Raw genomic sequence first — 25,532 nt, forward strand, 5'->3', positions numbered from 1 at the left:
CAGCTCACAGCAATGCCAGATCCTTAACCCACTGAGCAAGGCCAGGGATTGAACCTGCAACCTCATGGTTCCTAGTCGGATTCGTTAACCACTGAGCCACGACGGGAACTCCCCTCAGTGCTTTTAATAGGTCAATTCCCTTGGACGCGGGAAGAAATGTGGATGTATGAGGGTGCCTTAGAGGAATGGGGTCCAGGCTGCTGAGGAGCTGCATCTCAGCATCTGGAGGATAACTGGGTATAGGGTGGGCTGGAGAAGTTGGTTCAAGGGGTCTGGAGATAGAGATTGGAGAGTCATGTAAACATGGGTGGAGGATGTATGTGAAAACCAAAATGATGATCACTGTTGTTGTTTTGTCCTTTTAGGGCTGAACCCAAGGCATATGGAGGTTCCCAGGCTAGGAGTCTAATCAAAGCTGCAGCCGCCGGCCCACGCCACAGTCGCAGCAACATGGGATCCGAGCCACGTCTGCTCGGATCCCAAGTTGCTGTGGCCCTGGCATAGGCCAGTGGCTACAGCTCCGATTAGACCCCTAGCCTGGGAACCTACATATGCCAAGGGTGCGGCCCTAGAAAAGACAAAAAAAAAAAAAGAAAAGAAAATATCCATAATAGAACATAAAAAGAGCTAAAAGATGAAGTCCCTGGTGGCCTAGCCGTTAAGGATGGGTGTTGTCACTGGTGTGGCTCAGATCTGGTCTCTGCCCAGAAACTTCCACATGCCTCCAGTGCCACCCAAAAAAAAAAAAAAAAAAAAAAAAAAAAAAGCTGTGTGGCTCTCCACCTGCAAGTGGAATGTGTACCCTGCTGCTGGTGAGGAATCAGCTCAGACACCTCTGAGTGTGTGGATGCAAAAGTGAGTCCCCCACCATGTTCGCATATTGTGCAAACTGCAGCTCCCGGGCAGGCAGTTGGGGGCAGCACCTGGACAGGGGGAGACGCTTCGGTTCCCTCGGGCCTTCCACACTCACCCAGGTACCCTGGGTGGTACCTGGCCGTACCCCTGCAGAGAGGTACACCTGGCCGTCACATCCTGCCCAGGCCATTGGCGCTATAGTGTCTATGTAGCCAAGTATGTGAGTCGGGGCAGCTGTGTACCTTGAACTTGTGACAGCGTGTGTTTGTGTATGAACACAAATGTTTGTGTGTGGATGCCGGGCACTGAGGGAGGGTGTTGTGGGGGCCTCTGGACCTATGAGGCCAGGCGGGGCCCTAGTCCGGAGTTCAGGAGTGGTGGGTGCCTCACTCTCCTTTGCTCTCCAGCGCCCCCTCCCCCGTGAAACTGGCTGTGAGGAGGGTGGGAGACACCTGTTGGGGGCCTGGGAGAGGCCAAGCCCACCCGGGCCTCTCCTCCACCCCTCGCCCCCGCCCGCCCTGCCGGGCTCGGGTCCCGCCCCCGCGGCCGCCGCCAGCAGAGCAGCGAGTGAGCGCACCGCGGCCGGAGGAGCGCACCGCGGCGGCGGCGGGAGCGCAAGGTGGGGGACCCCGCACAGGGAACCGAGCCGAGAAGGGGACGCCCGAGAGGCGGGCGGAGCAGAGGGAGCGCCGTGGAGACACCGGGGACAGCGGGCCGCGCCAGGCTGGTGAGTGTGGCCGCGGGGAGCCAGAGAGCGGGCGTGAAGACCCTTCCGTCCCTGTCCCGTTCCGGGCTCTGCCCCCGGCAGGCATCCTGTTCCCGCTCCTCCTCGGTTCTAGTCCTCTGCGTCTCTGCCCCGTCTGTTTTCTCTCCCCCTCTATTTTACTGTCTCACCCTGTCTCTTTCTAATCTTTCTTCTGTTTCTGTCTCCTGCTGTTTCGGTCTTTCTCCGTCTCTCTCAACCCTGGTCTCACTATTTCTCTCTCTCTGCCTCTGTCTCTGTCCCTGGACCGCCTGTCACTCAGGTCTTTGATATTTTTCTCTTGCTCCTGCATCTCTTACCTTCTCTGTCTCTCTACTCAATCCGTCTGTCAATCTCATCTCTCCCTATCTCTGCTTCTCTCCACAGTGGTCCCTCTCAGTCTCTTGTCTCTCTCAATATCTCTGTCGCATCTCCATTTCTATCCCTGTATCTCCCTGTTATTGTCTCTCTTGGATCTTCCTCTCTCCTCCATCTCTCTCTGTTTCTCGAGCCTCATCACCCTCTTTGATCTGCTCAGTCTCTATCTGTCCTCAGTCAATGCCCATTTCTGTCTCTTTGGGTCTTGTCTCTGTCTCTCCTGCTGGCTTTCTCTCTGCCGACGACCTCTGGGAGAGCTCTCTTTCCGCCTTCTTCCTTATGGTCCTGCTGTACCTCCCTGACTCCATGACTGCCACCTCTTATGCTGGGGGTTGTGGGGGAGCAGGGCCCCAACACCCGTAATTCCCTCCCCCACAGGCAGCCCTTTCCTCAGGGCCCCGCCTGGTGCCAGCACCCCCAGCAGTGGGGGGACTGCGCCTGGAAGCTGTAATGGAGGCCCTGCAAAGACAGCAGGCGGCCCGGCTGGCCCAGAGGGTGGGGCCACTGGCCCCTCCACGCCCACCACCACCACCACCGCCACGACCTTCCTTTCCTGGCACCCGGACCCTGCAGGCCCCTGAGGGGGGCTTGGGGGAGGTTGGAGCTGAGGAAGAAGAGGATGCTCAAGAGGATGAAGAGGGAGAGGAAGCTGGGCCAGAGGATGAGGCAGCCGAGGGGGAGAGCCATCCAGGGACCCAGGATACCAGCTCACCTTCCAGTCAGCCCCCTGGACCTCATCCCCATGAGTGGACCTATGAGGAGCAGTTCAAGCAGGTAGGACCCTCTCAGCGTCAGGGGACCTCCCCCTTCCTACTCTCTGGGCAAAAGCAGGGCAAGGTGATGAGTAGCCCACCGACCCCCCACTGCGTTCTGCAGGATGGAAAGACAGAGACACAGAGGCCTGGAGAGAGACAGTGGGAAGACTGAGGATAGACAGGGACAGGGATGGGGAGGGAGAGACACATCGAGACACAGAAAGAAGTGCATAGACACACACTAAGAGGTGCAGGAGACGCCCAGAAACATGGAGGCCGACAATCTGGAGGTTCTTGGTGAGACTGGAAGGGAAAGTGGGAGGGGTATAGGAGCCTTGAAGAATTCCGAAGGAGGGGGATCTGGGAACTGGGGATTCCAGTGCCAGCGCTACCCTACCTTCCCACACATCAAGTCACAAGGTCATATTCCAGTGACCAGTGGGGGTGTCGTGGGCTGCCTTCTTCTGTCTTTGAAGCAGAATAGAGATTGCCACTCCTTTGGCAAGCTGATACCCCCCTCGACTCTTCCTCGTCGCATTCTTCCCATCCAAATCCTCTTGCTGGCCTGAGTTCTATGGCTGACAGTTCCCAGACTACGATGGCCACTACAGCCGCAGTGTGACTAAAGGGCCCCCGTGCAGTTGGGAGTGATAAGATCGTACTCACAGGGCCTTAATTTGAGGTTCTTCATCCCTGCAGAACCCATGTGGATGTTATTCTAGGCACTGCTCTAGGCTGTCATTAAGAAGGTATCACGCAAGGCTGTGATTCTAGGTGTGCTATTCTGGTGGTGTTACTCGTACAGTGTTGGCTTTGGGTCACTTCCAGAAGTGTTACTCTGTGGGTAGTTATCTGTGGCATTAGTGTGAAACTGGGAGTGTTACTCTGGGCTCTGTTACTCTGGAGATGTGGCTCTAGTGACTGTTCCTCCTGGATATATTCTGGGGATTATTACTTGGAGAATGTGTGTGTTATTTGCATATATTCATCTAAGACTTAGGGTCCACCCTGGTGGCTCAGTGGGTTAAGAATCCGGTGTTGTCACTGCTATGTCTTGGGTCACTGCCATGGCAGGGGTTCGATCCCTGGCCCAGGAACTTCTGCATGCTGAGGGTGAAGCCAAAAAACAAACAAACAAAAGTAGATCTTTCGGGTTTGTTACTTATGGGTGTTTTTTTCCCCCCTCATTTTAAAATATTTTATTGAAGTATAGTTGATTTAAAATCTAATGGGTGTTTTTTACTCTCAGAGTTCTTATTGGGGGATGGAATGTTACCTGGTGGTGTTACTCAAGGACTGTTACTCTGGCTAAAAGATTCTTTTACTGTCAGGACTGTCCTTCCTGGGGGTGTTTGAGAGGTGATACTGAAAGTAGGGCTCCAGAAGATTGAGAAAGGGTGGGGTGACCCCTGGACCTTTCAAGTCCTGACCCTGCAGGTCCTGGGTCTATGGCAGCTTCTGCAGTGGGCAGGTTACTGTACCTGGAAGGAGATCAGACCAGAATATGGGCTGAGAAGCCCCAGGTTTCAACCCAGGAGCTTTTCTGAGCATCCAACCCTGCCTGGGGGATGGCTTAGAGGCATCTCTGGTTCTCATCTCTAGCCCTGGCACACAGAGATGTGTGTGCAAGAAGCCCTTGCAGGAATGAATGAGAGTGAATGAGTGGCTCAGATGTATCCGTGAATTTCCTCAATGTGGAACACAGCCCCAGCTTGACTTCCTCCATGGGGCTCTGGAAGGCCGGCTGAACCTCTCTGTGGTTTTCTCTCTTCCCCTACTCTTCAGATGGGTGGTTTGAGCTGCCCAGGACACCAGTGGCCAGTAGAGGGTTTCTGTGTGTATCGGGGGCGGGGAGGGGGGGAGTGCCACCTACCTGCTCCCAGGGGAGAGAGCCCAGGGCTCTCTTAGGAATTCTGCATCTCAGACCCTACGTACCCCTTCAGCTGAGGACCCTTATTGAGGGATTGCGGTCCAAAGGGTTCCAGGGAGGTGGGGGGAGCAGGACTGGAAAATGACACCAGTTTTTCCCCAGCTGTACGAGCTCGATGCAGACCCCAAGAGGAAAGAATTTCTGGACGACCTGTTTAGCTTCATGCAGAAGAGGGGTGAGTGAGGTGATGTGAGGGAAGGACCTCCACTTACCAGATTTGCAGAAGGGAAACCCTAGGGGTTTAGTCTTCGGTTTGGGTCCTCTTTGCAGAGGCCTGAGCTTGGCAGCACCTATCCTTTGGGCCCTCAATAGCGTCTTTAACCTCTGACCCTGCCCCCCCTTCTCCACCCAGGGATTAATTAGTGGCCAGCCCACTGGCAGGTTAATGAGTGTGGGATCAATTGGGAGGGTGGAAGGGGAAAACTGGTGGGGAGCTGGCTTGGGTTGTGGGGGGGTTCCCAGAACTGGGAGCCTGGAAATGCCTCGGTCTTCCCTGGCCCTTCCTCCAGGTTTGTCTCCCAGTTCCCCCTTGCCTCAGGCAGGAAACACCCAACACATTCTGCAGCAAGAAGGACTGGAATTAGACTGAAGGAAGGACTTTTCCAGGGGTAGGCAGGGGCTGTGAAGGAGAAGGAATTCGTTTCCAGGAACCACAGAGCTAGAAGAGAATGCAGGAAGGGTTCAGGAGGGGATCAGGGTGGGCGGCAGCAGTCCATCACTTAGGCTTCTCCCCAGATTCATGGGTCCGAAGACTGACTCATTATCTCTCTCTACAAAGCTAATTAACTCACTCCGAATGCGGCCTGATAAGCCGCTAATTAACTGGCTGCACTGCCCCTCCCCTCCCCTCGTGCTGCTGCTGGCCAAAGTCCCTCGGGCCCCCACCCCAGGCCCAGCACCCCTTTCAGGTCCCTTCCTAACCAGCGATCCTTGCTGGGGCTCCTGGTCCTTTTGCTCCCCATCAAGGCTCAGTCATTCTGGTCCCAGTGTCCTCTCTCTGCTCCTTCCTCCTTTCAGGTCTCCCCTCCACTAGGGGTGGGTTGGAGTTGGGTGGTCTGGGCAGATCGCAGCCCCCCATCCCCCCCAGCTCTGTCTCCTTCAGGTCCCTGCCTTCCTCTGCTCCCTTTGCGGGGTTGGGGGGGAAGGGAGGGAGTCCCGCGGGGCCGATAATTTCCCCCCATTAATCAGGCCGCAGCTAATTGTTCGGGTCCAAAGGCGGCAGCGGAAGGGGACGGGATCGGTAAGGAATTAACTGGGGCCCATCGCTCAGCGCAGACAGGCCCCTTTGTCAGGACTGGCCAGCGGGGGCGGTGCGGACTGCGGAGTCGGCGAGCCGAGGCAGGGAGGTGGGGGCTGCTGCTTCTCCTATCCACTCTTCCCTGGCCTCTGGCAGCCACCCCAGGGCTGTTTAGCGGAGTCCAGCTTTTCAGCACTGTCAGGAATTCCTTCCTATGGTCTACCCTGAGGTCGGCTAACTAAAGCCTACAGGGCCAAATCTAACTGCCCACGAAAGAGAAAAAAAATGGTTTTCACATTTTTAAATAGTGGGGGTAAATGAAAAGATGAATAATAATCAGAATCTGTAAACAAAGTTTTATTGCAACAGAGCTGCGCGCGATCCTTTAAATATCGTCTACAGCTGCTTTCAGGCTTCAGTGGCAGAGTGGAGTAGTTCTGACAGAGACCGTTTGGCCTGCAAAACCTAAAACCTATATCATGTATCTGGCCCTTTACAGAAGTTTGCCAACCACTGGTCCAGCCGCGCGCCCGCGCCGCACCCTGCCCCCCGCCCCGCCCCCGGTCCTTCCATCCAGGTTGGAGGCTCTGTGGGCTCTGCCTGTATTCCCACCTTCCCATCTCTCCCTCTTCCTCTCCTTTCTCGAAGGTCCTGCCCGGTACCCGGGCCTCGTCCAGGCAGGTCCAGGCAGCGGACTCCTTCAGTCCCTGAGGGTGCCGCAGATAATGTCTTAGTCTTGGTGTCCTGAGTCTCTATCCACCCCGCCCCCACCAGGAACGCCAGTGAACCGTGTGCCCATCATGGCGAAGCAGGTGCTGGACCTGTACGCGCTGTTTCGCTTGGTGACGGCCAAAGGCGGTCTGGTGGAAGTCATCAACCGCAAGGTGTGGCGGGAGGTCACGCGCGGCCTCAGCCTGCCCACCACCATCACGTCGGCTGCCTTTACTCTACGCACCCAGTGAGGCCATGAGCGCGCGCTAGCGGTGGAAGGGGGGGAAGAGGGGGAAGGGGAGGGGGCAGGGGGGAGGGAAGGGGGGAGGGAAAGGGGAAGGGAAGGGGGGGCCAGGGCGCGGGACGTGGAGGGTCGGGGGGTTGGCGTCCGAGTATGGGTCTTGATCAGCTGAGCCCATTCTCCCACTCCACCCCGCCCCACTCCGCTCCTAGGTACATGAAGTACCTGTACCCCTACGAATGCGAGACGCAGGCTCTTAGCTCCCCCGGGGAGCTCCAGGCCGCCATCGACAGCAACCGGCGCGAGGGCCGTCGTCAGGCTTACAACGCGACCCAGCTCTTCGGCTTGGCTGGACCGCCCCCTCGGGGCACTCCGGGCCCCGCCTTGGGCCCCGGCCCCGCCCCACCCGCGGCCACGCCCACGCCCGCCCCTCGCTCTGCTCAAGGCTCCGCCTCCGGCCTACCGGCGCACGCCTGCGCACAGCTGAGCCCCAGCCCAGTTAAGAAAGGTGTGTGGGGGATAGAGGCTGTGCTTTGAGGGTCTGAGACCTAGGCGGGAACATTAAAGTGTGGGAACTCGGGGGTCTGGGAGGCATAGAAATATGGGGACAGTAAGGACTGATGGGGACATTGACGTTTGGTGCACGATAAGGTTTAGGGGCCCTGATATTTGGAGGTCCGTGAAGCCTTGGGAGTTCTGGGATATGGGTTACTGCGGTGTGGGGCTGAGGCTCAGGAAAAGATCCTTTATCCTCAGCAGCTTCATTCCACACCAGGGCTTCTATCTGCATGTGGTTTATGCCTCCTGTTTTTCCTGGTTATCAACCAAGCATAAGGCAATCCCCCAAATTGTCTTGGACCAACCTACTCAGATATATTGGCCTTTTGGGGTTTCCAGCTTCAGAGCCTCTATGCTGAGATGGGGAGATTGAACTTGGTGCATGGGCTTCAGTGACCTCCTTTGATCTCAGGCCTGTAGGGAGAACCAAATGCAGAGACAGAGCTGGTTGGGCCAGGGGCGCTAAATGACCTGTTCTTCCAGAGGAAAGCGGAATTCCAACCCCTCGACTGGCACTGCCTGTGGGCCTGGCCTTTGGACCTGCACGGGAAAAGGTGGCACCAGAGGAGCCCCCAGAGAAGAGGGCTGTGCTGATGGGGCCCATGGACCCACCTCGACATGGGGCACCCCCCAGTTTCCTGTCCCGTGGCAAGATTCCCCTCAGGGGTGAGGAGAGGCTTGTTGCTGAGAGGGCTTAGGGCCGGTGCAATAAGGGAGGACAGACCTGTCACTTGATAGGCATTGGAGGTGGGGCAGATAGATCCCTCAGTAGACAACTGTGTGATGACAGGTGTGGGGCTGAAGTGGAATGGGGGCTGTCTATAGGGATGGAAGGGGGAGGTTGTAAATCTGAAGTCTGATTCCTCAAAATGTGACTCTTCTGCCCCCTCTTGGACAGAAGAGCGGCTGGATGGGCCTCTCAACCTGGCAGGCAGTGGTATCAGCAGTATCAACATGGCCCTAGAGATCAACGGGGTGGTCTACACTGGTATGGGTACTGCAGGCTGTCTATACTGGCATGAGGTCAGGGGTATTTACACTGGCATGGGGATTTTAGACTTTCTCTACTAGCATGAGGTTCAAGGATATCCAAATTGCATGGGTAACATGGGGTTCAGGGTATTGCTACACTGGCATGGGTTAAAGGGGGTATCTACATGGCATGGGTTCCAAGGCATGACCTCTCTGGCATGGGTATCATGAGACATCTTGTTATGGGCCTGTGTATCAGTGTAGATATTTGTTTACTTGTTCAAGGCCATTTATATTGTACAAGTCTTTAGCTTACCCAAGGGGCTTGTGCTCATTGGTTGTGGCAGGACTGTGTGTGTGGTCTTCTAGCAATCAGGACGCTGACTTTTGCTTCTCTCTTCTGTTCCTTTGCCTCATCTTTTCCTGCTTGTGTTTGCCCTCTACCCTCCCCTCACCCCTTTGCCAGGCGTCCTCTTTGCCCGTCGCCAGACTGTGCCAGCTTCCCAAGGCCCAACCAATCCTGCACCCCCACCCCCGACGGGACCCCCTTCCAGCACCTCACCCTGAGAGCTTCCATTTGAAATTAAGAGTCTCAGCCCCCTTGCTGAGGGGGCAGGAGACACCCTGCAACCTATTCTTCCAGGGTGCCCAAACTACCACCCAACCCTGGGAGATGACCCCTTCCCCCCATGCCATGTGGACTTGAAGCCAAAGAGATTTCTTTAGATGCTACATCTACCTCATTGCAAAGAGAGGGCCCCTCCTTCCTGGCCAACTCCAGCAGCATCTACCAAAGAGTTCTGCCCCCAGTAACCCCCATTATCTCATGTGCTCTCTTGTGTCAATGTCATGTCTAGGACCCCACCTCTTTGAGTCAGACCTGCTTCTCTTTAGGAGCCGGGTGAAGGGCTGGGTTGGGGTGTTGTGAAGGCGATGTCCCTCAGGTCACATCTGGATAATAAAGCTGCAGTCCTTCCTCTCCAGTGCCTCCTTTCTTTCTTATTTGGGTCTGTGAGTTGGGGAGGAATTATGTGGTATACACAGGCTGCGTTGGGCTAGGGGTTCTCAGAGGAAGCCCTCAGGAAATAGAACAGCAAAGGTCCGGGAGTTGGAGAACTCTGTCTCATGAATCAGACTGCCTGAGTTCAAATCTCATTCTGCCACTACAATGTTGAGTGTCCTTGGGCACGACACTTAATCGCTTGAACCATAGAAGACTCCAAAAGATTACGATACTCATGGGGTGTCTAACTGATCTGTGGAAATGGGCAATCAGAATAATGGGTATATTTATGTGAACCTAGGGGGAATGGAATGGGGAAACCTCTTTGGTACCCTGGAATTAGGAGAAGAAAGGCAAAGGTTGTTTCGACTAGTAGAGGCTGGAAGTTAGGGGAGGACCTGATATAAATACCCGTCGCCTAGGTTACCAGGGAGCTTCGACACCTTTCTTCGGCCCTTTCCGCCACTTCCGGAACCGAAGGGCTGAATCGTAGCGTCACTTCCTGTATGGCGAGGGCCCCAGTCCACTCGGATTGGCCCGCCTTCTCTATTAGGACGGACGTCCCGCCCTCTGGCAGTTCCCCGGCTGAGGCGGGGCGGCAGGAGCTATGGCTGGTGTGACCGATGTGCAGCGGCTACAGGCCCGTTTGGAGGAGCTGGAGCGCTGGGTGTACGGGCCCGGCGGGTCGCGCGGCTCGCGGAAGGTGAGCGATGTGGGGTCCAGTGGTTCCTCTCTGGGGCAAAGCAAGAGCAGTCTACTGGCTTGGTCTTCGGGATGGATGCTGCTGCTCCAGTCCCGCTGCCCGCAACCCGGCCTTTGAGATAACAAAAGTACGAGATCTCCTGGAGCATATCGGACCCTCGGAGTCCACTCCCATGGAGGACACTGTGGGCGTGAGATGGGCTCATCCTGAAGACTCTGGCGTTGCTCTCGTGGGATAGCTGCCGAGATCTGACACACTGGAGAAGCTGACTAGTGAGAATTTCAGTAAGAGCTGAAGCCCACAGTGGAAAGGTCGTTGTGGAGCCGTGGGTAGTTAATTGCTAAATGTCTTGTGCAAAGAAAGGTCCAAGGAACGCCAAAAGAGGCAGACGAGAGGTGGATAAGACTCCAGGGGGTTAGAGGTGAGGTCTGAGAGGGCCCGGATTAGGAGGGGAAGGGATTGAATACTGGGTGTTCGGATAGGGCCTGACTCTCCTTCACACCAGTGACTGAATTTTGACACCTGTGCAGCCCAGGTTCCCTTCTAGTCCACTTTTCGCTGTGGAAAGACCTTTCACTGAAGGTGCAGTGTCAGGCATACCCTGGAGTTAAGTACCTCAGAGGTAATGATGTCTGTCTGTACACTTCTTGTGAAATTAGTTGTCACTAGCAGATTGTGCCCCACTTGAGAACTGACTTCCCAGAACATTCTTTCCCTTTGACGTCTGTGACACATCTTGATTTTCCTCCTGCCTCGCTGGCTTCACTGCTCAGTCTTTTTTCTTTCTTTCTTCTTTTTTTAGGGCTGCACCCTTGACATATGGAAGTTCCCAGACTAGGGGTCGAATTGGAGCTGCAGGTGCCAGCCTATGCCACAGCCACAGCAACACCAGATCTGAGCCACATCTGCAACCTACACCGCAGCTTGTGGCAATGCCAGATCCTTTACCCACTGAGGGAGGCGAAGGATGGAACCCACATCCTCATTGGTCCTCAGTTTTATTACCACTGAGCTATGATGAGAACTCCCTGCTCAGTCTTATTTTCCTCTCTTTTCTTATATTTGACCCTTGCGTGTTGGCATTCTTTACCCTCCAATGCAAAACCTGTGTGAGATCATTCGCTTCCCTAGTCTCCCCCTCTATTCAGCCCTTTGATATTGGAATTCCTCACCCTGTACTCTTAAAGCCTAGGTAGGTTCAGCCAGGAGGAAGGAATCAGAGAATATATAGTATATGCTAGTGCCCCCTAAACTCTAATTAATAGTTGATTATCTCCCTAATCACCCTTGAAACTCCCCAAGGAATACATGATTGTTTTCCTCTTTACATTGAGGATTCCTGGAAGGTGGGGTTGAATCTCTCTCTCTCTTTTTTTTTTTTTTTTTTGGTCTTTTTAGGGCCACACTTGCAGCATATGGAGGTTCCCAGGCTAAGGGTCTAATCAGAGTTGTTGCTCCTGGCCTATACCAGAGCCACAGCAACACCAGATCCGGGCTGCGTCTATGACCTACACCATGGCTCACGGCAATGCCGGATCCTTAACCCACTGAGCAAGGCCAGAGATGGAACCTACATCCTTATGGATACTAGTCGGGTTCATTTCTGCTGAGCCACAGTGGGAACACCTTTGGGTTTTTTTTGGCTGTAGCCACAGCATGTGGAAGTGCCTGGGCCAGAGATCAAACCCACGCCACAGCAGTGACCCGAGCGGCTTCAGTGACAACACCGGATCCTTAACCCACTGCGCCACAAGAGATCTCCTTGAATACAAGAGAAAGGGATGGTTTTTTTTGGGAATCTGAGGGATGAGGGTTCTTTATCTTCTCCAAGCCTTGAGCCAAGTGGTAAATCTTGGAATTAACTTCCACTCCCCTTGTAGGTGGCTGATGGGCTGGTCAAGGTGCAGGTGGCTTTGGGGAACATTGCCAGCAAGAGGGAGCGGGTGAAGATTCTATACAAAAAGAGTAAGTGCCTCCCTGAGGTGCCTGCCTGCTCTCACTCCCAAGCCTATGCTTCCTGGTTCCTTGCCCAGGCCCTTCAGCACGTAGATCACTGGAGTGGCCCTTTGGGGATAGGAGGTGAAGACATTTCCCTGATGCAGTGATGAATTGGGGTGTGCTTTCTACTTTATGGTTAAACCCCAAGCCCATGGCAATGTCCTTTTAAGTTATAGGATAAGAACTCTGTGTAAAAGTCCCCTGGGGGAAGGAGGGAGGAGGGGTATGGAATCTCACAGGCAAGGTTCAGAGGCAGGAAAGAAATTAGGCACTGAGAACCCCAACCTTGGCTCAGCCAGAGCTAGCAACCTCTTCACTAACTAGAAATCAGATAAAGCTCTGGCATGTCTTGGTGGCACTGAGGGGCAAGGTGCCTTCCACCCTTGAAGATAGGTCACTGGGAATGCTGAGGGCCTCAGGGTGGTGGAGGCAATTGTGTTCCTAGCTTTAAAGTTAGAGGTTAGCCAGCAGGTGATTGGAGGGGAGGGACAGGGAAATGGGGATGGGGGGCCTGGTGGCGGCCTGCTGATGGACACGGTGGGTGTCAGCTCCTCACTCCAGGTTCTCCCCAGGCTTACCCCTCCCCTAATATCCTTCAGATTCCACACTTGCCAACCTTCTTCCACGTTCCATCTTGCTACTTTTCTAGTTGAAGACCTGATCAAATACCTGGATCCTGAGTACATGGACCGCATTGCCATACCCGATGCCTCTAAGCTGCAGTTCATCTTAGCAGGTAGTGCTGGACACGATGCGCACATGCATCTGGGAGGTGGTTGTGGGGGAAGGTGGGCACAGAAATGGTCTCTCTGCCAGTCCTCTCACGGATACAGCCCTGGAAAGCTGCTCTCTGGAATCTGGCCTGGCTCTGGGCTGAAGCCAGAGGCGGTCCTGTGGTCCTCTAGGAAGCATTGGGTATGGTATACTTGGGAGCCATCTGCAGGCCACGGTGCCACCCACAGTGGGAGCTACTCTAGTGTTCTGTCTAAAGCTTGCCTCTCAAATTTTCTTTCAGAACCTTCCTTCCTTCTGCTCAGTAGACAGAGGACCTTCTAGGAAAGGGTGGGGGCAGAGAACATTGCATGGACCAACATCACAGCTCACGGCAAGGCTGGATCCTTAACCCACTGAGCGAGGCCAGGGATCAAATTTGCATCCACATGGATGCTAGTCAGCCTTGTTCCACCACAGGAACTCCTTGACAAGCATTCTTGCCTCCAGAGGTTTGACATGACAGTCCTCCCTTTTTTTTTTTTTTTTTTTTTGCCATTTCTAGGGCAGCATATGGAGGTTCCCAGGCTAGGGGTCAAATCGGAGCTGTAGCTGCTGGCCTACACCACAGCTCACGGCAACGCTGGATCCTTAACCCACTGAGCAAGGCCAGGGATCGAACCCGCAACCTCATGCTTCCTAGTCGGATTCGTTAACCACTGAACCATGACGGAAACTCCAACAGTCCTCCCTTCTTGAATACCCTTCCCACTCTGCAGCCATTGAAAACCCCTGTACACAGGGCCAGCCCAGGGCCCGCTTTGCTCATTGGACTTTCCTGTTACTGTCCCAGCTCTCCAGGAATCTGTAATTGTCTGTGTCTCTCAGATCCACTGAGCAGAACCTGCCTGGTAGTCTTCCTCATGTCTCTCTTTCAGACCTTCCCAGGAGCCCTTGGGTGTGGGGACCTGAATCTGAAGTAGTTTGTCTCCAGGGGCCTGGGAGGGGCTCTCTGAGTTTGTTGATAGGAGGCTAGAGGGCGAGGCCTTAAAATTAAAACTTGGAGGAGTTCCCATTGTGGCTCAGCAGAAACAAATCATAGTATCCGTGAAGACACAGGTTCAATCCCTGGCCTCGCTCAATGGGTTAAGGATCTGGCGTTGCTGTGAGCTTTGGTGTAGGTTGTAGACACAGTTCAGATCTGGTGTAGCTGTGGCTGTGTTGTAGGCCAGCAGCTACAGCTCCAATTCAGCCCCTGGCCTGGGAACCTTCATATGTCTCTGGCACAGCCCTAAAAAAAAAAAAAAAAAAAAAAAGACTACAAAACTTGGAGAAAGGTGGGATTTGAAGGAACTTAGAGGCTCCCTGGCCTCAAGATAGGTCAGACCAGAGGCACCCAGGAGAGGTGGAGGCAGGATGAGGGGCTGTGCATGTAGAGAAGGGGTCAGTAGGCAGAGTGGCTCCCCCAAGCTCCAGGACCCACTGTGTCCCCTGCCTGGCCCTTGGCCTCTCGAATGGGAGTGGCCATGTTCAGGCTTGCCTCACTGCCACTGTCTTGTCTGTTTGTGTCTCAGAGGAGCAGTTTATCCTCTCCCAGGTCGCGCTCCTGGAGCAGGTGGAGGCCTTGGTGCCCATGCTGGACAGTGCTCACATCAAAGGTACCTCTCTGGGATTGCAGCCCCACTGCTCTACTTGGGGATGTGGGTGAATGGGCAGACTTCCCTGGGCTCAGTTTCGCTCTGCTCCTAGTCTTCATGCTTACCCTGCATTAGGATTAAAATTGTCAGGGCGTAGAACTCAGTTTCAGAATCTCAGGCAATTTGGTCCTAAGGATACTTTTGTAAGCCCAGCAGCCCCCAACTCTGGGATTTTGTCTATCTTCTACTCCACCCCTCAGCATCTGTCCTGCAGGGTGCTGCAGAGGCCAGATTTTGCTGTAAGAGTCCCTGCCAGGTGTGTGAATGTGTGTGAATTCTTCCTGCCGCACTGCTGAGTGCAGTCCCTGGGCCTGGGTTTTGACAAGCAGACAGTGGCTTTAATTGAATCCAGATATCCATCTTGTCTGTCTCTGGAGGCATTTTTCCCATCTCCCCCTCCCTACCCTGATCAGCTTCCTGCTGAGCATCTGACGGCCTTAAGCTGTAGGCCCAGCATGGTGGCTGAGGCTCTGGGTGTTGGATTCTAGGTGGCCAGCTTAGGGACCTGGCACTCATCCTCAGCCCACTTGCAGGCTCCCTATTCCCTGGACCAGGCAGACCTGAGAGCAAAGGAACAGATCCCATGATAATCAGAGCTTTCTTTACCTGGCCCTGCTCACAGCATTGGGGTGGGTGTAAGGGGCAACTCTGGGAACCCCAAGGTTTGGTCTTCTAGAGATCTGTATCTTCCCTGCCCCTTTGGGTACTAGAGTGAGACTGGGGTGGGCAGAGAGAGCCCCCCCAACCCCCCTCCAGCTGCAGTGGTCGATGAAGCTGGCGTTTGTTTAGCTTCTCCACTCAATACTCTAATCCTGCCAAAGACCTAATAGACTATTGAGCAGTCCCGGGGGACGGCACAAGCATCATTGGGCAGTGTGCGTTGTGTTTTACAGCCGTTCCTGAGCATGCTGCCCGCCTGCAGCGCTTGGCCCAGATCCACATCCAGCAGCAGGTATGGGAGGGAGAGGACTGGAAGGGAAAGTAAAGGCAGTGAGGCTCCGAGTCCACACCCCAGCCTCCTGGGGATGCAGCCTTAGGCTCCCATAATGTCAGCTTCAGGGGAAACTTAGGTTGTATCCTTGGTCTTCCATCTGCCTTCAAGAGGGGAAGGGACTTGCCTAGAGCCACATGCAGGTCTCCTGCCTCACAGAGTAGAGCTATCCTGAGACACCAGGAGGTTGATGTTGGGAGGTACCCAAGAATTCCTGGGGATGATGTGTCCTTAACCATGAGTGGAAGAGCTGTTTTTTCACTATTCTTAGGCCCTAGTATAAAGTTCAAAGGGGGTTCAGAACTAGGGGACAGGGGAGGAGGAGATAAATACTAGCAGGAATATTTCCTTAACTATGATTCCATTCCTCTCTGTCAGCCTTAGGACTGCAGTTAGATTACTCATCCCAGAGCCTGCAAGTGCCCCTTTAGAAATTTGCTCCTTGTGGCTCTGGGGTTAAACATCACCTTTTCTAGGCCCTCTGGGGAGTGATGAGGCAGGAAATAGGAAGCGGGCTTTATCCAATGCCTTTCTCTGCCACTCCTTGGCCCCACAGGACCAGTGTGTGGAGATCACTGAGGAGTCCAAGGCTCTCCTGGAGGAATACAACAAGACTGTATCCTTTCTGCTGTCCAGAGTCCTATCCCCTTTTCTATTTCTGGCTCTGGCTCTCCCATCCCATCCCAACCAGCCTCTCTACTCCCCTGCTCCTCCACCCTTCCGACAGGTACAAAAATCTCTCCACTCCCTCTTTCAGACTCCTGTTGTCACCTTGACCTTCAATCAGACAATGCTTCTCTCCAAGCAGTTTGTGCAGTGGGATGAACTACTTTGCCAGCTAGAGGCTGCCAAGCAAGTGAAGCCAGCCGAGGAATGATGGCTGCTGCCCACCCCAGGTGGGTCAGGACAACCAGGCTTCAAGCCCTGGGACAACCTGCCCTTGTAACAGACAGAGCAGAGGCAGCTCTCTATTTATTGGATTCACACCCTACCTAGACAGGCTTAGGTGGGGCTCCTGCTACTTGAGATTTGCTATTTGCATCCCTCCCCTCATCAGTGTCCTAGTCCAGTGACAATAAACTGTGGAGATCATTGAAGGAGTGTGCCAGCTTCCTGATCCAGGATGGGGATGGTGGTGGGGATAAGGGTGGTGGGGATAAGGGTGGTGGAGGCCAGAGAGTGGCGTCAGCCTTCCTAGTAGTTTGGACCAAGAGCTATACTCATTAGTCTGGCTTTCTGGGAAATGTAGAGCTCTCATGATAAATGCTCTCATTTGCTTGATGTGAGTGGACATTCGTTTATGTGTCCATTTATCCCATATTTACCAAGTACACGCTAAATATCAGATGCCAGAGTTACTCTTGTGGCGCCTAAGAAGTGAATCCGACTAGACCCTAAAAAGACAAAAAGACCAAAAAAAAAAAAAAGAGAGAGAGAGAGAGAGACATTGTTTGGAGTTCCCGTCGTGGTGCAGTGGTTAACGAATCTGACTAGGAACCATGAGGTTGTGGTTCGATCCCTGGCCTTGCTCAGTGGGTTAAGGATCTGGTGTTGCCATGAGCTGTGGTGTAGGTTGCAGATGCAGCTCGGATCTGGAATTGCTGTGGCTGTGGCGTAGGCCGGCAGCTACAGCTCCGATTAGACCCCTAGCCCGGGAACCTCCATATGCCACAGGTGCAGCCCTAAAAAGACCAAAAAAAAAAGAGAGAATCCGACTAGAAACCAGGAGGTGGCAGGTTTGATCCTTGGCCTCGCTCAGTGGGTTAAGGATCTGGCACTGCCAAGAGCTGTGGTGTAGGTCGAAGATGTGGTTCGGATCTTGCGTTGCTGTGGCTATGGTGTGGACCAGAAGCTGTAGCTTGGATTGGACCCCTAGCCTGGGAATCTCCATATGCCACGCGTAGCCCTAAAAAGCAAAAAAAAAAAAAAAAAAAAAAATTTAAAAAGGTCAGATGCCAACCAGGTGGGGAGGACACAGATAGGGTCCACCTGATCCCTACCCTTTACAGGCTAGCTAGGGAGACAGTCAAGGAAAAGGGAAGGGGACCAGGTGGCACCAGGGTTCTTTGTGGCACAGAAGAAAAAGGAAAGTGGGGGACATCCCTGGAGAGTGATACACAGGGTCTTTGAGAGCCGAGGTTGCAGCATGTGCAAAGGCAGAGGGGAGCTTTTAAGTTTTTTTCTGGGGAGCCTACTTGGTGCTATTAACCGAGAAGGGGAGCCTAAAAGAGGTTTGGAGACGGGGATTTTAGTTGGGTGCGGGTTGGAAAGGAGAAGGGGCAGGTTGGAGCCGAGAAACAGTGGCACTTCACTCCACCAAGTGTTTGCTGCCCCCTTGTGGTCTCAGGGACTGCTGTACCTCCAGGCCCCTTTCATCCGCCGCCGGCCCTCCACCCCACCCGCGCGGTCTCATTGACATTTCGAATTGAGCTCGTCTGATACTGGGAGTCATCCTAGACTCTTCCCTCTTTCTCCGTCGGAACAGTCGCCAAACCTACTTCCTGTTATCTTCCAAATGAATCTACTTCTCCCCATTACTCTGCCATTTCTCTAGTTCATTCTTTCAACAAATAATTTAACAAATATTTGAGCCCTATCATACGCCCCCGGGAGTCACCAGCGGATGCGGCGGGTCCTCGCTCCCTTCTGCGCTGCGGCCAGAGTGAGCTGTGCCAAAAAGATCTGGTTTGACCTGCGCCTGATGAAACCTCCCCGTGATACGCCAGTGTCCACAAGATGAGGTCTAGACTCAGAATTCTGTGACCAAAGTTCTTGTCCCCGCAGCAGCAGCCCCCCTCTTGCTCCCGTCCGAAGTGAAACCCGCTGCTCTGCCTTTGTTACTGCACTGTGTTCAACAGAGGTCAAATCCTTCACCTCCTTCCGACGGGAGACGACTCCTAATACCCTCGTGCCACCGGCCCTCGCGTCGCGGCTGGGCTCATACCCACAAGCTGGCGTCGCGGCCGCTCTCAGTTTGTGGGCAGAGTCGCCTCTGGTCCTGTCTCCTGAGGCCCCGCCCCGTCCGGCGTGCGCGGCCCCGCGGCTTCGGCGCGCCCCCGTTCCGCGCCATTTTGGACTAGGAGCGAAGTGGTAGAGTGCGTGGCTGCTGTGGTGAGAGCTAGAACCCAACGGGGTGAGGGCGCCCGGAGTCGGGGGCAGGAGAGGGGAGGCCGGCTGCTGGGCCGCTGCGCCCGCCTGGACACTGGGAGCAGCCCGGGGCGGTGGAGGCCGCGGACCGGCCGCCAGGAGTAGCCCGAGCAGCCCTCCACGCTATCCCCGACTTACTGAGTGACCTGGGTTAGGGGAATCGACCCAGGGGATCTTTGGGCGAGGGATGCTCGGCCCTGTCCTGGGAGTCCTGGAGTTGGGGAGGGGGTCACTTCTGCCTTTGAGGAGCTTTTAGAAGAGGGCTCTGCCTTGGGGAGCTTGGGGTGTAGAGGCTTGGCCCTGCCCTCCGGGAGCACGAAGTGAGGGAACCTTGTCCTCGTCCCTTCTTGGAGAGTCCAGGGAAAGGAGCACAAAGTCTTGTTCTCAAGCAGCCTGGGCCGAGGGCCCCAGCCCTGTCCCAAGGCGCCCCAGATGACGGAAGTTCGTTACCAGTGCTGGGCAGCTTGGGATGAGGGGGCTCGGCCAGTGGGGAATCTGGTCCTGTCTCTGGGACTGCGGGGGTCGGGGGAGGGTTATGGCTCTGTCCGGAGGAAGGGGATACAGCCCCCTGTCAGGGGGAGGCAGGCATCCCTGCTCTGGGAGTGAGGGGATGTGGTCCTGTTCCTGGGAAGTCTGGGTTGAGGAGCACAGCCATGTCCTAGGGAGCCAGGGATGGGGGGAGGTTGGGGGATGGCCTGGGGCACCTTGCCTAGCATTCCTCTGACACCTCCCTGCAGCGGGCAGCAAGATTGAGACCCAGCAGCAGGCGAGATGGAGCACTACCGGAAAGCTGGCTCTGTGGAGCTACCAGCACCTTCCCCAATGCCCCAGCTGCCTCCTGATACCCTGGAGATGCGAGTCCGAGATGGCAGCAAGATCCGCAACCTGCTGGGACTGGCGCTGGGGCGGTTGGAGGGCGGCAGCGCCCGGCATGTGGTCTTCTCAGGTTCTGGCCGGGCTGCCGGCAAGGCTGTCAGCTGTGCCGAGATCGTCAAACGGCGGGTACCAGGCCTGCACCAGCTCACCAAGCTGCGCTTCCTGCAAACAGAGGACAGCTGGGTGCCAACCTCACCTGACACTGGCCTAGATCCCCTCACGGTCCGTCGCCATGTGCCTGCGGTGTGGGTACTGCTCAGCCGGGACCCCTTGGACCCCAATGAGTGTGGCTATCAGCCCCCAGGGGCACCCCCTGGCCTGGGCCCCATGCCCAGCTCCAGCTGTGGCCCCCCACCCCGAAGACGGGCACGAGACACCCGGTTCTGAGGACCTGCCAAGCAAGCTGTTCTCCAGGCCTGAATGTCTAGGATGGCTGTGCCTTCTTTGAGAAGCCTCTGTAACTGCTCAACATCCCCATCTAGACTTGAGGTTACAGAAGTGGACCTCCCTGTCCTACTTCAACTTCCCTCTGGCTGGTGGAAAGGGACTGTGATGAAGAGTGACAGGTGTGGGGTCTCTTCTGAGTTCTGGATTGCTTAAGAGGAGCTTACTCTGCCTTCCACCTACAGTGACTCTGATCTACCTTCTGACAGAGGTCTGAGGAGTGGGTTAGGAAATAAAAGTTCTGCCCATTTGATGAGCCTCTGCTCGGCCTGCTGTGTGGAGGTGGGATTAGGGGAAGAGGAGTCCTTGCCCTTGACCCCCAGGAGCTCACAGGTGGGAGACAGGAAGGGTAGGCTCAGGTTGGTGCTGGAAGGATCTAGGGTTGATTAAAAAGCCTCAAGTGGTAACCTGTCTGTGTCTAAACCACTGGGTGGCTGACTGCTGCTTGTTTGAGGCTGGTTTAAAGACTCTCTACCAGGACAGACATTTTTCCTCATCTGTAGCATGTTGATACACTTCATTCTATTGCACGTCCCAAATACTGTGTTTTCCACAAAGTGAGGGTTTGTAGCAAGCCTGCATTGAGCAAGTCTGTTGGCGACATTTTTCCAACAGCATCTGCTCACTTTGAGTTTCTGTCACATTTTGGTAATTCTCACATTGCAAACTTTTTCATTGTTATGTTTGTTATAGTGATCTATGATAAGTGATCTTTAATGTTACTATTATAACTCATTGAAGGCTGAGGTGATGGTTCAACTTTTTCTAGCAATAAAATGTTTTTATTTTTATTTCTTTGCTCTTTTTTAGGGCCGCACCTGTAGCACATTGAGGTTCCCAGGCTAGGGGTTGATTCAGAGCTGCAGCTGCCGGTCTACACCAGAGCCACAGCAATTCGAGATCCAAGCCTTGTCTTTGACCTACACCAGAGCTCACGGCAACTCTGGATCCTTAACTCACTGAGCGTGGCCAGGGATCAAACCCACATCCTTATGGATACTAGTCAGGTTAATTACCACCAAACCACAATGGGAACTCCTAAAATATTTTTAAATTAAGGTATGTACATTGGTTTTTTAAACAATACTATTGCACTCTTAATAGACTATAGTATAGTGTAAACAACTTTTGTGTGCACTAGGAAACCAAAAAGTTCTTGTGACTCGCTTTATTGAGATCTTCATTTAATTGAGATGGTCTGGAACTAAACCCAAAATATCTCTCTCAGGTATGCCTGCATTATAGTGTAGTGTTTAAGATCGTAGACTTGAGCACCAGACTACCTGGATTTGAATCCTGGTTTTGCCACTTGCTAGCAAGTTACTGTTTTGTGACTTTGGGCTCTGTGCTTTAGTATTCTAAAACAGGGTATAGTGCTTACCTCATAAGATTGTTATGAGGGAACCTGTTGTGGCTCAGGTGATATCTAAGAATCATATGTGTATATTTTCCACATTTAATCCTAACAATCTTTTTTTTTTGAATCTGACTAGCATCCATGAGGACGCAGGTTCAATCCCTGGCCTCGCTTAGTGGGGTAAGGATCCAGCGTTGCCGTGAGCTGTGGTGTAGGTTGCAGATGTGGCTCAGATCTGGAGTAGCTATGGCTGTGGCATAGACCAATGTCTATAGTTCTGATTCAACCTGTAGCCTGGGAACTTCCCATGTGCCGCAGGTGCAGCCCAAATAAAAAAAGACAAAAAAAGAAAAAAGGTTGTTAAGTGTTCCCGTTGTGATGCAGTGGTTAACGAATCCAACTAGGAACCATGATGTTCCGGGTTCCATCCCTGGCCTTGCTCAGTGGGTTAAGGATCCGGCGTTGCCATGAGCTGTGGTGTAGGTCACAGACTCAGCTCGGATCCTGCATTGCTGTGGCTCTGGTGTAGGCCAGTGGCTACAGCTCTGATTAGACCCCTAGCCTGGGAACCTCCATATGTCGTGCGAGCGGCCCTAGAAAAGGCAAAAAGACCAAAAAAAAGATTGTTAGGATTAAATGTGGAAAATATACACATATGATTCTTAGATATCACCTGGGCCTATATACACTAAGCCCTCTGTATCTGTGGGTGTGGAACCTATGGACACAGAGCTGACTGCCCTACGCCATTTTATATAAGGGATTTGAGCACCTGTGGATTTTGGTAAAAAAAATCCATGGGAGAGTTCCCGCTGTGGAGGGGAGAGGTGCACATTGCAGTGGTAGCCAGGGGGCTGCAGGAACCAGAGCAGGATTATGGGTAGGCAGGGAGGAGTTGAGTGAATTGGGTCTCCCACTGAATTTTACGGTTATCTTCATTATGTCCAGTAGCCTGGGTGTCCAGTTCCAGGAATGCAACATGGACCCTTGTGGCAGGGTGGGCACAGCAACCTGAGAGTGTGGAAGTGATGCTTGGCTGAGTCCAGGCAGATATTGGGAGAGATGGAGATGGGGGACTGGAGGCCTCAAGGTGGGCCTAGAGCAGGGAGGAGGGGACCACAGGGTCAGCAGGCTGTTGTCAAAACTTTGAACACTGCATCCTTTGCTTTCCACGGTAAGTTGCCCAGAGTGGAGGGGCAGGTAATGGAGACTCAAGGGATATTATTAGGATAGACAGGAAACCCTCTCAGCAGCTGCCCAGCCAGGACTCTCAGCTGCAGAAGGTCATGAAGCATCTAACACACTCCTAGAGGCTGCCGTCCTCCCCTTGCTTTTTCTCTGAGCATCTTTTTTTTTTTTTTTTTTGGTCTTTTTTAGGGCTGCACCTGCAGCACATGGAAGTTCCCAGGCTAGGGGTGGAATTAGCTGCTGGCCTATGCCATAGAAACAGCAATATGGGATCTGAGCTGCTGTGGCCAGGGTGGGATGATCATGTAGAATAAGTGTGGTGACATGTGCTGGGGGAATGATCCAGAGTGCTAGGATGGGCTCCCAGTTGGGCACCCACCGGGGATATCTTTTCTTCACATTTTCTCCCTAATCCACTGGAGAACAGCTTCTTTTGTTATTGTTATTATTATTATTATTATTTTATGGTGGCGTTTGGCAGTTCTTGATCCAGGGAATGAATCCAAGCCGCAGCTATGCTGGATCCTTTAACCCACTGCACCCTGCCAGGATCAAAGCCACTCCTCTGCAGCAACCCACTACAGTCGGATTCTTAACTCAATGTACCATGGTGTACAAGTGTTAATGTTTGGGCGCAAAAGGTAAGAAAGTGGAGATAGCTTTTTTAAGAAATCATATTGTGATGGGAGGAAAGAGGTAATTGTGGGATACAGAGAGAATTTTCCTGTTTATTTAAAATGAATATGCAGAGACGTGAGCATGTTTAGGCTGGTGGAGGGAGGGAAAGGGATTAAGATGCAGGAGATTGTGGATAACTCAGTGAGACTCCTGGAGGGGGGATAAAAGCGAATGGGTCTTGGAGCCTGGAGGTAGGGGCCTCCCAAAGGGTAGAGGAGAGATGACTTTATGTAACAGGAGGCCAGGTGATGAGGATGGCTGTGCATGCAGATGGGTGAGGAGGTCAGGGTGAGACATGAGGGAGTTCAGAAGCAGGAGTCCAGCTCTGCTGCTGAGAATGGAGCAAGGAGGCCAATGGGAAGGAATGTGAAAGTTGTAATTGAGAAAGATACCTAGGGAGGTACAGGAGGATGACCAGCAGGGCTAAAAGCCCCCACTGAAGCTGGTGGCCATGAACCTGTAATAGCATCAGTCAGGGCATGTGCACACCAGCTGCACCCCAAGGACAGGTGAGGACTTGAGGGGGCACTGTTGCATTCTTCTAGACTGAGCTTAAGACAGGCAGGAATGATAGGAGCAGAGTGAGGAGACTAGCAGGGGAGTGCATGTGGTGAAGGACCAAGGAATCCAAACTGGTAGAGAGTAAAGTGAAGATCGAAAGGTATGGGGGTCCCTCTGAAAAGGTCTGTGGCAGTGTGGGGTGAGATGGAGTAGATGTGAGCTAGGGCAGGGTATCATAGCAGTACCAGTTTCTAGGGCTGCCCTAACAAGGTACCACCAACTGGGTGGCTTAGAACAACAGAAGTATACTGTCTCACAGTCGTGGAGACTGGAAGTCCAAAATCACAGTGTCAGAGCCATTTCCCCTCTGAAACCTGCAGGGGAACCCTTCCTTGACTCTTCTAGCTTCTGGTTTGCCAGCAGTCTTTGGCCTTCTTGGCTTTGGGATGCATCATTCTAGTTACCCAGCTTCATATGGTCTTCCCTTTATGTCTGTTTCTTTGTCCAGATTTTTCCTTTTTCTAAGGGTGCTGGCCATATTGGATTAGGGCCCTTTTTTTTTTTGTCTTTTTGCCATTTTCTTGGACCACTCCCACGGCATATGGAGGTTCCCAGGCTAGGGGTCAAATCGGAACTGTAGCTGCCGGCCTATGCCAGAGCCACAGCAACGCGGGATCCGAGCCACGTCTTCGACCTACACCACAGCTCACGGCAATGCTGGATCCTTAACCCACTGAGCAAAGGCCAGGGATTGAACCCGCAACCTCATGGTTCCTAGTTGGATTCGTTAACCACTGACCACGACAGGAACTCCAGGGCCCATTCTTAATGACCCCATTTTAACTTGATTACCTCTGAAAAGATCCTGTTTTTGAATAAGGTTACATTTTGAGGTACTAGAGGTTAAGACTTCAACATATTTTTATGGAGGGACAAAATTCAACATGTAATAGGAAGCAATGGATGAAATGAAGAAGTCAGCGAGTTTGGGAGTTTTAGGACTTGGTAGTGGGCAAGAGAGTAGGTAGCCACATGGCCAAGAGGAAAAGTCACTGAAGATGAGGTTGGGGAATTAAGAAGCTGGGGACTTGAGTGGTGCAAGTGTTCAGGATAGAGTGTGCTGAGCATTCTATCACTACCTGCCCTAGGGGGCAGCCTTGAGATGGGGCCTGGAGGAATCCTCTATCTCCCATAGGCAAGTGGGCACCAAGTCCTGCTGATTTTGCATCCCAGGTCTCTCCGTTCCCAAAGCCTCTGCCGATCGATGTCCATCACTGTCTTGCAGCAGTCTCCTTACTCTCCTCCCTGCTTCCCTCTCCTATGAGCTCTCCAAACCAGGCCGCTGGCTGCATGCCCCCTTTGTTTAGAATGTTCTGCCAGATACCTGCATGGCTGTCTCCCTCCCTCCTTTAAATCATTGCTCAGATGTCACCTCAAGGAGGCCTAGTCTCACCACTTCTTTTTTGTTTTGTTTTGTTTTTTTGTTTTTTGTTTTGTTTTGTTTTAGGGCTGCACTGGCAGCACATGGAAGTTCCCAGGCTAGGGGTCAAATTGGAGCTGGAACTGGAGCTGCAATTGCCGGCCTATACCACAGCCACAGCAACATGGGATCTGACCCATATCTCTGACCTACACCACAGCTCATGGCAATGCCAGATCCTTAACCCACTGAGCGAGGCCAGGGATCGAACCCTTGTCCTCGTGGATACTAGTTGGTTTCCTTACTGCTGAGCCACCACGGGAACTCCTCACCACTCCATTTTAAATGGCAGTAAAGCATTTCTGATCTCCTTTCCCCTGCCATTTTTCTTTTAAATTTTTTTTTCTTCTCTTTGAAACATAATTTACTTCTTTTTGTG

General features: G+C 53.3%; 3 protein-coding genes across 5 annotated transcripts; all 3 read left to right on the plus strand.

The window, feature by feature from the left end:
* The first annotated feature begins 749 nt into the window (after positions 1 to 749).
* ARID3C (AT-rich interaction domain 3C) lies at positions 750 to 9,358 on the plus strand. The gene is made up of 7 exons (XM_047755010.1): positions 750 to 2,749; positions 4,763 to 4,835; positions 6,672 to 6,855; positions 7,062 to 7,357; positions 7,891 to 8,073; positions 8,306 to 8,395; positions 8,846 to 9,358. The coding sequence occupies exons 1-7, from the start codon at positions 2,426 to 2,428 to the stop codon at positions 8,944 to 8,946; spliced, it is 1,251 nt and encodes a 416-aa protein (XP_047610966.1). The 5' UTR covers positions 750 to 2,425; the 3' UTR covers positions 8,947 to 9,358.
* Positions 9,359 to 9,934: 576 nt separating this feature from the next.
* DCTN3 (dynactin subunit 3) lies at positions 9,935 to 16,579 on the plus strand. Of its 2 annotated transcripts, XM_047755009.1 has the most exons (7): positions 9,937 to 10,085; positions 11,966 to 12,050; positions 12,733 to 12,819; positions 14,369 to 14,452; positions 15,385 to 15,443; positions 16,039 to 16,098; positions 16,270 to 16,579. In XM_047755009.1, the coding sequence occupies exons 1-7, from the start codon at positions 9,990 to 9,992 to the stop codon at positions 16,357 to 16,359; spliced, it is 561 nt and encodes a 186-aa protein (XP_047610965.1). In that variant the 5' UTR covers positions 9,937 to 9,989; the 3' UTR covers positions 16,360 to 16,579. The 2 variants fall into 2 exon arrangements, with proteins under 2 accessions (XP_047610964.1, XP_047610965.1); XM_047755008.1 differs by having other exon boundaries at positions 9,935 to 10,085; positions 16,039 to 16,579.
* A 1,931-nt stretch (positions 16,580 to 18,510) lies between these two features.
* On the plus strand, positions 18,511 to 20,202 carry RPP25L (ribonuclease P/MRP subunit p25 like). 2 transcript variants are annotated; one of them, XM_047755277.1, is made up of 2 exons: positions 18,511 to 18,593; positions 19,367 to 20,202. In XM_047755277.1, the coding sequence occupies exon 2, from the start codon at positions 19,401 to 19,403 to the stop codon at positions 19,890 to 19,892; it is 492 nt and encodes a 163-aa protein (XP_047611233.1). In that variant the 5' UTR covers positions 18,511 to 18,593; positions 19,367 to 19,400; the 3' UTR covers positions 19,893 to 20,202. The 2 variants fall into 2 exon arrangements, with proteins under 2 accessions (XP_047611233.1, XP_047611234.1); XM_047755278.1 differs by having other exon boundaries at positions 18,537 to 18,615.
* Positions 20,203 to 25,532: the final 5,330 nt, after the last annotated feature.

The sequence above is a fragment of the Phacochoerus africanus genome, chromosome 12 (assembly GCF_016906955.1).
Source record: "Phacochoerus africanus isolate WHEZ1 chromosome 12, ROS_Pafr_v1, whole genome shotgun sequence".
Lineage (NCBI taxonomy): Eukaryota > Metazoa > Chordata > Mammalia > Artiodactyla > Suidae > Phacochoerus > Phacochoerus africanus.